Below are 12,535 nucleotides of genomic sequence, written 5' to 3' on the forward strand. Positions count from 1 at the left end.
TCCAGATATAAAGGGAGAAGTGGGTCTGGGGAGGATGGGAAAGGACTTATATACTAGACAATGTTAGATTTGACCCTAGTTGAGATGGACAGTGTAATTATAACTAGTTTTTTTGGCACCTATTTATTGACAGGCTGCCTTCCTAAATCTCTAGCCTTTCAAGGACTATTGTAAGTACGTCTTTTATTTGTCCCCAGAACTTTTCTTTTCAGCAACAGAGTATGATAAGGCATCATCATGGTTAAATAAGATCAAAGCAGTGGGTATTTACTGCTTGAGTTTTTACAAGACCTAAATAGAGCTCTGTGGTCTCTTTCATCTTTCTTTAAGTTGCTTAGCAACACAGAACCATCTGGGTTAGGGTTTTTTCTTTTTTTTTTTTCTTTTGTCATGGAGTCCTTAATATTATTTCTGCCTCTTATAGGAGGAAAAATACACAGCTGCAAGGAAAGTCACTACAGGTTCTTTACATAACAGTTTTGTAGAGTTGTTGGACAAAAGAAAGTCGTTAAAGCAGTTCCACAATGAAAGATTTAAAGAGTCTTTACATTTTCTGACAATTGCTGAGGTTGATCCCTTTAGGAAGAAGGGATCCCTTCAGCTAGCAGGGTGCTCTCAAACAACGCTCTTTCCTTTATAGTAAATCAAACAACTTTTTGCCTACTGGCTGTTGTTGAGGTTAATAAATATTTCTTCACTATAATGAAAAAAACCCACACCATAGGAAAGAGGATGTACCAGGAAGAAACAGTGTACAGAAATGGGATCTCCTGGGGACATGACAAAACATCCAGACTACTGGAGAATTTCCAAGAGACAATTGAGTACACTTGCTACCCTGCTATGCACTTTGGGTTTTACAAGGAAGTGGAAGGAAGCGTGGGCAGACACACTGGCCTCACCTAAGAACACAGATAGGACTGCAGGCTCCTTCAGATACTGTCTGGTCTCATTTTGAATTTAAACAATGAAAAATCCCAAATAAAATCCTTTTTTTGTTTTGTTTTGTTGTTTGCTTTTGTGTGTGTGTGTGCACGCATATGCATGTGTGTGTGCCTTTAGGTTTATAACTTTTCATGCAAATCTTTTTAAAAGTGTGGCAAGAGAACAAAAAATGATGGAAAGTCAGTCTTTCCTGTATGCACAATTCAGTAAAAATAGAGGGGCAGTAGTTCTGTCCCCGTGCAGAAATGCAAAAGACCTGGGGACATGCGTATTGGGCAGCCTACAGACCCAAGAGAATTCTTCTCCCTTCCAGACACCTGGGGATTATCCCATTCCACATCAATTAGTCTACAGCTTTTTCCTAATCCTGTGGGATATTGCTGCATGTTCAGTGTGGGGAAAGAGCAATTTTTACATCATAGTTTACAAAGTCAAAGTCTTGTTTCTGTCATGCTACAAATACCTTTTATTCATAAAAGCAATGCTGGATGAAAAAACAGTCAACATAGTGCAAGACAGAAACAGAAGGCAAACAAATGCTTCTAAGGAAAGAACAACAACAAAATATAAGGATACACTCAGATTTCAGTCTGCAACTGAGACCCTTAAGTTAGAAAAGCAATTGTTACTTCAAAGGACAGTTCATTCCTCTTCTTACTGGCTACAGAAGCAGCCTAGAGAGATCAATGCGTGTGGGGAGATGGGCTTCAGCAGTACAGAGATAAGCTTTAGTGGAATATTTTTTTTCCTCCTGATTTAGGAAGCTATTGCAGGATAAATTCTGTCTATTCTTTTAAATACATTCTTGCTTCCTTGTGGCAAATATGAACTTCAAAGACAAAAAATAATAGGAGGAAAAACCCAATAATGAAAAAAAGAAACAATAAACAATAACTGGCTCTAGGGATGCATAAATAACTTAAACAGTCTTTCAGGGAGTTTTGTATATCTGAACTCGTTATTGTTATTAGCAAGTTTAATGATCTTAGAAAAAATGTCACAACTAAACCAAACTAAAACTACTATAATAAAAATCTGCAATTGGTAAAATACCAAAATACTGTCATGAAACATCAGAATTTCAAATCTAAGAGATGGCAACTTTCCTTTCCCTCTGATCTACCACTATGCTCTGGAGAAGAGGGAACAGGAACTCCTGTAGCTCATGCTACTCAGTGGTACTCATGTAGCTTTGCTTTAAATGCCTAATTAAGGCACATCGGCCAAGTGTCCCTATGTCCCTATGAGAAAGAATATAAGAGAAGGCAACAAGAAATAAAACAAAAATGAAAAAGTTATCTTTTTCTACAGAAATAACTGAAGAGATTGGTAAAACTGTGAACTAGGACAGTGTTCCTTATGTTTGATTATTATTATTTTCAGGTGATTATTATTATTTTCAGGCAAACAGATCTTTTACTTAGTGAAGTCCTTTAATTTTTTGTAGATTTGCAGAATTTAAAATTCGAACAATGCTTCTCTTCATCATTGATTTCTCTTCATAATGCAAATATCTTGCAAACCTCCAAGGATAAGAAAACCCTGATATGAATGATTATAGATTTCTTTCTTTTAGAAATGTCAGTGAGCATTCACAGATCCTTTCCATAGTTACTGAAGCTGTTCAGTTCTTGCCAGCTCAATGCTATTTACATCTCTGAAGCATAAATAAGGAGCTGAGACACAGGGCCAAAGCGTAACTTGCTAGTGCAAGACAATAGTTCAAATTCTCTTGTACCTCAGAGTAGTTTAGCCACATGGAAACTGAGTATGGAGAACATGACTTTACACTATACCAACTTGCAAACTATTTCTGCAGATAATTTGGGAGAGTGCTAGTTAGTTGAAGGCAAAGTTGTATGAGAGACCATTCTAAAACTTGAACAATACAGACAAATCATCTTCAAGGGTCTGGGTACAATTTCTGGCAATTTTCTGGCAGTGTTCAATTTACTATTATATATTCAGCCTTCAAATACTATGAACAAAAAGCAATCTGCCCAGTGTCTTTTAGCAATCTGCTCATCAGTGGACCATTTACTACTGTGTAAAAAAATTTCAGTTTCTCTTTCCCCTGCAGCCTCAAAAAAGATTTAACAGTACCCACTGAAGGCAGGTTCTAGATGACTTTAGCAATCATTTTAAGCCCTGGGATTCTTCAGCACATTTAACCATAAATTCCTGGCTATTAATATATTAATAAGTGTATTTATAATGATGGTGCAAGACACTTAACCAGACAAGACAGCCTTGTACACTTTGATTGCTCCATGGACCTTTTCATTGTGTTAGTCCTTCAGAGCACTTAGTATCTTCCAGGATGACACTGAGCCCAGATTAATTGATTGAGAAGCATAAAGTCCTTTGACTGTCATCATGACTTAAACACAGCTCATATTCTCTATCACTCCTCCTTCTCAGCAGTTTACATCACGAGGGGTTGATACTGTCTGCAATAAGTGGAAGAGGGAGCAAAACAGAACCTGAGCCTGCACGAGCAGCAAGGGTTCTTTATGGCTGCCATTGTACCCCTTCCTAATAAACAGAATATTTTTGAAAGTAAAATGACTGGACTGGACTGCAACTAAATGGTTCTGTGCCAGCATGGAGCAGGTGAAGCTGTCCTTACCCTGAAGGAGTTCAGGTAAATCTTATGAAGCATCAAATTCTTCTTTATGCAATTTTGTTTCCAGTACTGTGGTAAATACTTTCAGGTTGAGGTCAGAACAAAATCTCCTCACATTCCTTCATCTTTCTGCGTTCACCACACTTATCTACATGGACAAGAATTAACTATGCAGAATCCTTGTTTTTTTCCCTGATGCTCACACTGGAAAGAAGGGCCTGACATATTTGCTCTATGTTTATCCACAGCTTAGTCCGTGGGAGCAGTCAATATCTCATTGAGACCTGCCCTGATACCAGCCTTTGTGATCAACACCTGCAAGGGCTGTGGGATCAAAGCCTAACAGGGAAATTTTAGAAACCCACATGGATTGCTACAGTAAGAATGACTTATAGAGCTATCCTAAATATTATAAGCACATAGGAAATTAAATCCAGTCTCTAGCACAGAAGGGACAAGAAGTTCTGGTTAATAAGAAGGCTGAAAACTGATTCAACCATGGTTTCTTTTCCTGTCTGGTCTCCTCTGTGTCCTTACTGTGGGATATGCTGGGTTTGTACACGTGGGCCTGGAGCAGAGGCTCTTCACTCATGTAAGGTTTACGCCTGCCCTTTCTTGATGATGTCACATGAATGTCAACCTAACAGATGTTCATGTTTAGCCACTAATTTAACTTTCTGCTACTTTCATTAAAAATTAGGAGAATTCAAATTAATCTCTAATAAAAAATTATTCCCTTTCTACAAAATTATAATCAGGTTTAATTTATGGATAACCCCTATTCTGCAATCAGTTTTTACTCTCCCATGTCTTAAAGAAAAAAAAAATTAATTACATCTACTGCTTGCAATGTTTTCCCTTGAGATTTATCTGAGCCCTGATTTAGTCCCCTACATTTCTTCTTAATTACTGGCAAACGGTAGTTCTGTAGCTGGGGAACTTTGTGATTCTTTGTTGCAGGATATGATACATCTAAATATTTCATTCAAGCTGTACATCTTTATTCAAATTTGCTTTGCACTAAAAAGAAAAATTAAACTTGTCTCTGAAAAATGTTATTAGATGTATTAGAACACTACTTTTTGCTTCAGAAAGGCCCACCACACTTTATGTCTACTGGTCTTTAAAAATATTTTCAAATTCAGAGGCAGCAGAAACGGGAATAATTTTTGTATAAAACACAGTTTCAAATTCTGCCTTACAACTTCATGTATTTTAGGCTTAGGTATTGGTTAACGCATAAACAACTAGGGCCTCTACAACAAAATTATGTCTGCATAACTGTCTTTTACTAGTTAAACCAATTTCCTTCCAAAATATGAGTGTAATAGCTGCAGAGCTTAATAAAAGTACCACTTCTGAAAACCTCTGACTTCTTTTAACTTTGAAAAAATGGAACAAAATTCCAGACAGCACTTAATTTGAAAATTAACAGTGAGGGATGAACAACAAATCTGGGACCATTTAATGAATGTACTGCAGTTACTGCAGTATGGTAGTACAATCAGATATCTTAAGGCTTGTGAGAAAACCTGTTAGCTAATACTGCAGCACTCATATGCTTCAAAGGAAGCTGAAGGCTGTGTCTTATGGAGGGATTCCCTTTGCAAGGGAAGAAGGAACTGAGGAGAAGATGCTACATTCTAACTAGCTTCACCTACTGTGTACATCCCTGGGGAGGCTTGCACATGTTAGTACAATAGTCCCCTAAAACATTTGACCTAATGCATTACAGCCAATCCTCAAATTTTTTTCACAGATCACCAAGGCAGTCACATGAAACAGAATTGTTATACAGAAAGAAACATAATTTTTTTTTTCTGGACCTCCTCAGATACTACACTGGCAGACGGAGGAGCTACACGATGAGCAACTAAAGCTACTTTCCTCCTTGGATGCAGCAAGGAAATTTCACCAGAAAGTGCTGGTTTGTTGTGCCCACGTGCCTCTTTCAGAACTTCAGTGACTCAGTGGGCTCAGTTCCCCCCGACTGAAGCAGGGACCCCCAGCAGATCCCCCTTGGATCTGCCCCACCAGCAGGAGAGATGGAGGCTTTAATGCCTCAGGGCATTCAAGTTGCCAAACAATCCTACTGTTCCTATTAGCAGTAAAACTGCAGAGCCGTTCACTTTCAGTGAACAGCCAGAACGCTCACAGAGCTACTGGGTTTGTGGGCTATGTGCCACAAAATATTGCTTAGGTTCAACTCAAGATGGAAGCATGTTTTTCAAGAAACTCTGTACTCCTGAAAGGGAACTGTGTCATTCTGCACAGATCTACCTACTGCTTAGATTCCGATGCAAAGAATGGGCAGTGACCATTAAAGAGATTAAAAAGCTTACGGAAATGTCCAATACGATTGGACAAAATACTCTTGTTAAAAAAATAATGTATCCATTGCTGGTGAACACAGTTTTAACTTAAAACCATGTAGACAGACAGACAGACAGATACAGACACACACACATATTAATACACAAGTTTTATGATAGCGATACACATGTAATAGGTATATTGCCATAGTAATTCTTCAGGTCCACACTTTAATATGTGACAAAAGCTCCAATTCCCCATTAATATATGCAGTACTCTTATACCTAATTAATAAAATTAAAGATATATGAAAGCTTATTTCTAAATTTATTTGTTGAGACTGGAAAGAACTGTCTCAGTCATTTTGCCTTCTTCCTCACTATTCTTTCTTATGTTGAATTCTTTCCTCCGAATCCAATTGCACCTTCTTTTCTTCATCTGTTTTCCTATGTCTTTCCCCTTTCTTTTTTCAGAAAGCCTCTGCAAAGCTCAAAAGCCTTTCAGTTCGGATTTCTGTTTTATGAAGGGCGATAGGTGATTGAAACCAAGATCTTTTTTCCCTCCAAATGTCTAAGATGCAACAATGATTTATAATCCAAAGTAGTTTTGTAAACACATATTCTACATGTTATTCCTTTCATAGCATCCTAAAAAAACTTTCAATGCAGGAGAAACTCAAGGTTCCAAGAACAATCTTTATGGCCTGCTTGAATTGCCATTTAATTTGGTGCTCAGTCCCAAGCCTTATTTGCTGGAGGCTCTACATTAAAGAGTTAGAAGAGATTTAGTGCCAGTAACTACTGTGATGAAAATGATATTTTGAGTTCAAATAAAAACTAGGCCAGATTTCTCATATTTTGCCAGATTTCTTATGTCTTTTTTCTTCCTATAAGTTTATATACTAAAATTATATTTTTACAGTCAGTATCTCAAGTGAAAAAAGACACAGCTGTTACTACCATTGAAGATAAACTGATTGACATCACATGGGAATATTACCTAAATACACTTATATTACAGAGTTAAATTTGAGCTGTAATTGATTCAAAAACCACAACAAACCCCAAACCCACCAACTAAAAAAAAAAAAAAAAAAGGCACCAACTGCTGCAAGATATAGCCTTGAGGCTGAGCTATTTTATTTCCACTTCTCTAACTTCATTTGAATCTTACCTGGACAAGGCAAAATGTTGCATTCCTGGTACTCTAAAGATGGGCCAAGGCAAGGAAGTCCCCCGTACTTGGGTTCAGGATTGCTGCAGACCCGTTTGCGATTCCGTATACCTCTACTGCAGTCACGACTGCACTGAGACCATGGAGACCAGGGTGACCATGCACCATTGATGGTATGAGCAGAGTATCGTCCAGAACGCAAGAAATCCCCTGGCAATCCTAATAAAATAAGGATTGAAAAAGCAATATTGAATTAAAACAACAACTTACCCCCTAAAAAACTTTTCTTCTTCAAATTTACTCCTAGGCCTCTAATTGTAAATAATATAAACAGGAAGGTCTTGATCTTTAGTCTCACAATCCAAACACCAGTTTCATCTAAAGAATCTCTTCCATAATAGAAATTTCATAATCTTTTATACAGAACTACAGAAAAGAGTTGGATCCAATACTTCAGTTAAAACTTTATGGGTGTGTTGACTGAACTAGTGAATTCATTCCACCTAAGAATGACAAAAATTATCTTTCTCTTGCACAGGAATTATCATCAGAAAATCTCCAAACATATTACATAGATATTATTGTTTGTGTTTTTGAGGAAGAAGGTATCCTAGGCAGAAATGCACTGTACTTATCCTACCCATATTCAGACTTTGGATAGTGACCACTAATAATTCCAGAAAACCTAGCAAAACTGCCCTTTTGTGAAGAGCTGTGTTTTGCCACTTTAAAAACCAGTTTACTTTTCCTGAGTTGAAGTGTTCTAAACGACATATAATAAGCTATGGAAATAGGCCTTTTGGAGACACACACACACACACTAGAATACTTCCTAGTTAAAATAACCACCTAGAAAGTGGAAAACATATTTTCTAAGTGAGTTTAGTAGAGAGAAAAGGTAATAGAGTACACAGCAATGGATGAAGTCACTACATACTTCAACCAATACACCTGGATATAGCCCTGGGTCAAATTCTAATAATCTGTAGTTCATTTGCAGTATCTTTGTCACTTTTGGTCTTGGTCCTGCATGGAAAAAGACTCCCCCAACTGTACTCAGCACAACAGTGAGACCACTCTTGAGCTGTACCATTACTGCTAAGCATCACTACTAAGCAACTCCAGCAACACCACTGGGATTTTCTACTGTTGCCAAAGCAGTTCACCTTTCCCAGTGCTAGCATCACTCTGTGATTGATGGACTAATAACGGCTGCTTTTATTACAAGCACCTATTTCAGTAGTTGTGATGAGAGAAGGTCCTGTGGACAGTACTTAACAGAGGATGTCTGCCTCTCTATGCTAGAGCTTCAGTATTGCTGATATAAGTAGAAATGAATGGTATCATCAGCAGTGGAGAAATGCAGGGGACTGTTTGCAGCTCTAACTGCAGCAAAAATGTCTGTTCTTAAAAAATTGTTTTGTACCCTACCCATAGGCATAGCCACTGTGGGAGTATCAAATGGAGACAAAGGAACAGAAGATGTACTTAACGATGAGATGAAAACAGAAACAAAAAGTACTGTGAGGAGTCTGTCTTGGACAGAACAGGACCAGTATTCAGCATAACCAGGATGGAGGAGTCTCGCATTTGCAGTGTACAGTGCTGAAACAATTATACCCTATTTCTACATGCAATTATGGCATTAGTATCACTGCTTAAGTTCCTCTCTGAGAAGTACACCCACAACAATCCCAAAGTAGATGAGGGTTTGCATATTTTTTATTCAACACTTAATAACTGGAAGTATTGGAATGATGATGCACTGATACAGAAATACTTGTAATAGGAAACTGTAGAAATTAATAAGAACACAGCAGAAGAACAACATAAAAATTATTAACAATGGATAAAATCTTTCAGGAATTATAGAGGGTAACTATTTCTCTCCTGCTGAGCCAGATTCTATTACACAGATATTAAAAGCAGCATTTTAAAAGGCATGACATACATACAAAAGCAAAAAAGGGAGCAAGACAGAGAAACAATATGTGAATTACGAATACAGGTCCAAATTCCTACTCTGCAAGACCCCTTTTTATGCAATTTTGTGTCACTTTGGTCACGGAAATGTTCAACTTATGTACACAGTGAGCTGTTAGACAAAAATAATGGTATTTTTTATACCAGAATTTCAAATTAAGCGTTTTTTTTGTTATTAAATTAAGAGCAATGCAAACAATGGAACAAGTATTAATTGGGTCAGCCCTCCAGTCATTTTCTTCATAAATCACTGCAGGGTGTACCACTTCCTAACAATTTTAGGATATTCTGCAGATATTTTGCAGGACATGTAGCTTTTTAAGTCTTCAGGAAAGTTTGTGACCTTATATGACATTATGTATTAGATTTCTTGCTATTTAAATTGGAGACTGGGGAGGGGAATCTTCTAAGGGAAAGCACTAAGGTACTTTAGCTCTGAAACAGAAGAATATTTTAAAGAATCTTTTCACTGTGTAGTTTGGTCTGCAGCAAATGTTCCCCTGTGTTTTCTTCTTTCCAAAGCATTAAAAATTTTATTACAAGGAGTAGTCTTTTCACAGTTTTACAGTAATTCAGTCAACATTCATAGACAGGCTTTTGGAATTTTCTCTTCAGACAGAAATTACACAGTAAAAAAATAACATTATGCCATTAGTAGCATGTAAAATATCAGGATCAGTTTATGTTCTGAAAATACTGTACTATATGTTCCTTGATCAACATTATAGCTTTCTACAATTAAGTGACTAGGTTCATGGACAAGGGGAGAACAGTGGCTGTTACTTATTTCAGCTTTAGTAAGGGTTTTGAAGCTGACTCTCATAACTTCCTGATAGACAAGTCAACAAAGTAAGACCTAGATAAGTGGAGAGTGCAGTGTATTGAAAACTGGCTACTAGGCCCAGAGGACTGTGAGCAGTCATTAAAAGGCCAGCTGCAGAAAAGTCAATAGTGATGCATGCCAGGGGTCAGTGCTGGGTCCTGAGTCCTGTTTAACACCATCACTAATAACCTGCACAAGTTTGCTGATGATACAAAACTGCAAAGTGTGTTTGATAAACCTGAGGATCATGTTGTACTTTGTGAGGCACTGGGTTTTAGTACGGGGCCAGAACCAACTCAAGTGCATGTGGGTGATGGGGAAGGACTCACAGATCCCACATGGTGAGTCTCTGCAGCCCAGTGGAGCAGTCCTGGAGCAGCTGTCAGTCAAAAGGGCAACCAAGGAGCACATCCACACCACGCACCCTGGAACCCATAACCCACTCTTTGACAGGCGACACCACCCCTCACTCTGGCCCAGAGCCACAGAGTGGTCAGTGAGCAAGGTCCCACATGGGAGGGGTGGCCACAGGAGCCAGAGCACATAAAAACAGCAACATGTGCCTCCCTCCTCTCTCTCCTGGGAACTACCTCCACTGAGTGAAGCTGGACTTCCACAGGACTCTCTGGCAGTAGCTATGATCTTATCTTAATCTCTTTATAAATTGAGTGGTTAGCATGTGTTACTCCTTTTCCTTCTCTTAATCTTTTTCTTTACTCCTTTCTTAATATTTTGGGTAACTTAAAACTGATGGGTTAGATTGTGCTGGGTTGTATGGCTTAGCATGTGCTAAGTCAGTGCTTTGTGGAATGCTTTGTTTTGGCTGCATGTTACCCCCTTTTAAACTTTTGCCAAGATCCTTATTTTCTCCCATATTCTAAAATTATCAGTAAAAATAGTAAAACCTGAGAAAATGTGTGCAGTGTTCTCTCTTTTCCTCAAGGTATTAAAGAACCAGAGGCTCTCAAAATATTCAGGGGGTGAAATTTTGGACCCTTGTATGTTTTTAAAAGTAAAATACCTGGATGAGCTCATGGCTCAGGACCTGGGGTCTTACACACTTTGACTAGGTAGAGAATAACCTCACGGGGTTCAATCAGGGAAAATGCAGTCTTGCATCTGGGGAGGAACAACCCCATGCAACCCCATTTTGAGGCTAACTGCCTAGAAAGTAGCTCTGCATTGAAGAATCTTGGGGTCCTGGACGACAACAGTAAGCTAACTGTGGACCAGCAGTGTGCTCTCGAGGAAAAGAAGGCACATTGGGTTACATTGGGAAGTAGGTCAAGGAAGATGATCCTGCCCCTCTACCAGCACTGGTAGAGACCCTGTCTGGAGTGCTGGGTCCAAGTTCTGGGCTCCCAAGTCCTTCAGTGAAGAAGCCCTGTTTATTAACTGAGGTGGTAGAGGGGATGGGGGGCAGAGGAGCAATGAAAAATTAACCAAAATATTACATTCTTCAAGCAAAACTTACTCAGAAAGTGGCTATACAGAACCAAGTCCTAGCCATATCACAATTTTCATCAAATTTCGTAAGAGAATGTATAAATAGAAAAACACTGTAATCTCCCAGAGCAAGTGGCACAAAACTGAAAACTCCAAATTTTCTCAATTGAACTGGTTTTCTACCTTGCCACTTTTGTTTGCAATTTGGGACACTTTCAGATTGCTCCACATCTACCTCCAGGAACAGAAACTAGATGGTGCAACTCAACAGAAATCAACATTAAGCCTTCTGTTTTTCTCAGCATACTGTCCTGAAGATAAAAATATATAGCTAAAACAGGATGCAAAGACCAATGCCCTCAGCTCAGTAAAAGCAAAAGTCTAGTTGCCAAATAACACCTTAGTCCCCCTTATTTAAGGCCCATGTACAGAAATAGTTGTGTACTTTGCAAAAAAGTATGATCAGTCATAGCCTCATCAGCAAATTAATGAATAGCTTTCCCAATACAGACAGAACAGCTTTAAATCAAATCCAGATCTGACCTTTATGATAGGTTTATAGTTCAAACATTTTAAACTAAATTGTTCTCAGAAAGCCTATGACTGACTGACTGACTGACTGACTTAGAGCCCTGTGAAGAACCAGAATGTATCAATTCTGCTTGCAGCTTACCAACAGGCTTATTTTCAGTTGTTCAGAAGTCATACTCCAGTAACAAACTGCCACACACACACAAAGAAAGGGGATTTAACTACTTAATCCCAGTACAATTTTAAACAGGTATGTGTTCTTCCTTATAGTGAAAATTTCCATGAGTAATAACAAATACTACAAAAACTTCAGTAGAAGCAATCACAGTGATTTTGTGGACAAAATAACCATCAACTTTTAAGATCAGGAAAGACAGAAGATATAAACGGACACCTTAACAGAAGACTTTTCTCTCATTTTAAGCATTTATGCTTTTTTCAATATGGGTAAAATTACAGAGAAATTAGCACTACATTGCTGATGACTTGCTCAATAATGCACATATAATAGAAACTAATTGCCCAAATAAATTACATTATTCTTATCTAAACAAATTTGATAAATTCTAAGTAAATTTTTAAAACTTTATAGTTGAATTGAAATAGTTTTATGAAGCCACAAGAAATGAATCCTGTTTGGAGACATATTAACATGAAAGTCACCTGCCCTGACTAGCACAGGAGAAAAAAATCTG

General features: G+C 38.1%; 1 protein-coding gene across 1 annotated transcript in view; it reads right to left on the reverse strand.

The window, feature by feature from the left end:
* LOC114065867 (semaphorin-5A) overlaps positions 1–12,535 on the reverse strand; it is a 127,838-nt gene that overhangs the window by 19,823 nt on the left and 95,480 nt on the right. The window contains exon 11 of the mRNA XM_027900078.1: positions 7,058–7,276. Within this exon, the coding sequence (XP_027755879.1) occupies positions 7,058–7,276 (219 nt within the window). The remainder of the gene's footprint in view (positions 1–7,057; positions 7,277–12,535) is intronic.

The sequence above is a fragment of the Empidonax traillii genome, unplaced genomic scaffold, assembly GCF_003031625.1.
Source record: "Empidonax traillii isolate 1590-97213 ecotype Southwest subspecies unplaced genomic scaffold, ASM303162v1 scaffold704:size332872, whole genome shotgun sequence".
Classification (NCBI taxonomy): Eukaryota; Metazoa; Chordata; class Aves; order Passeriformes; family Tyrannidae; genus Empidonax; species Empidonax traillii.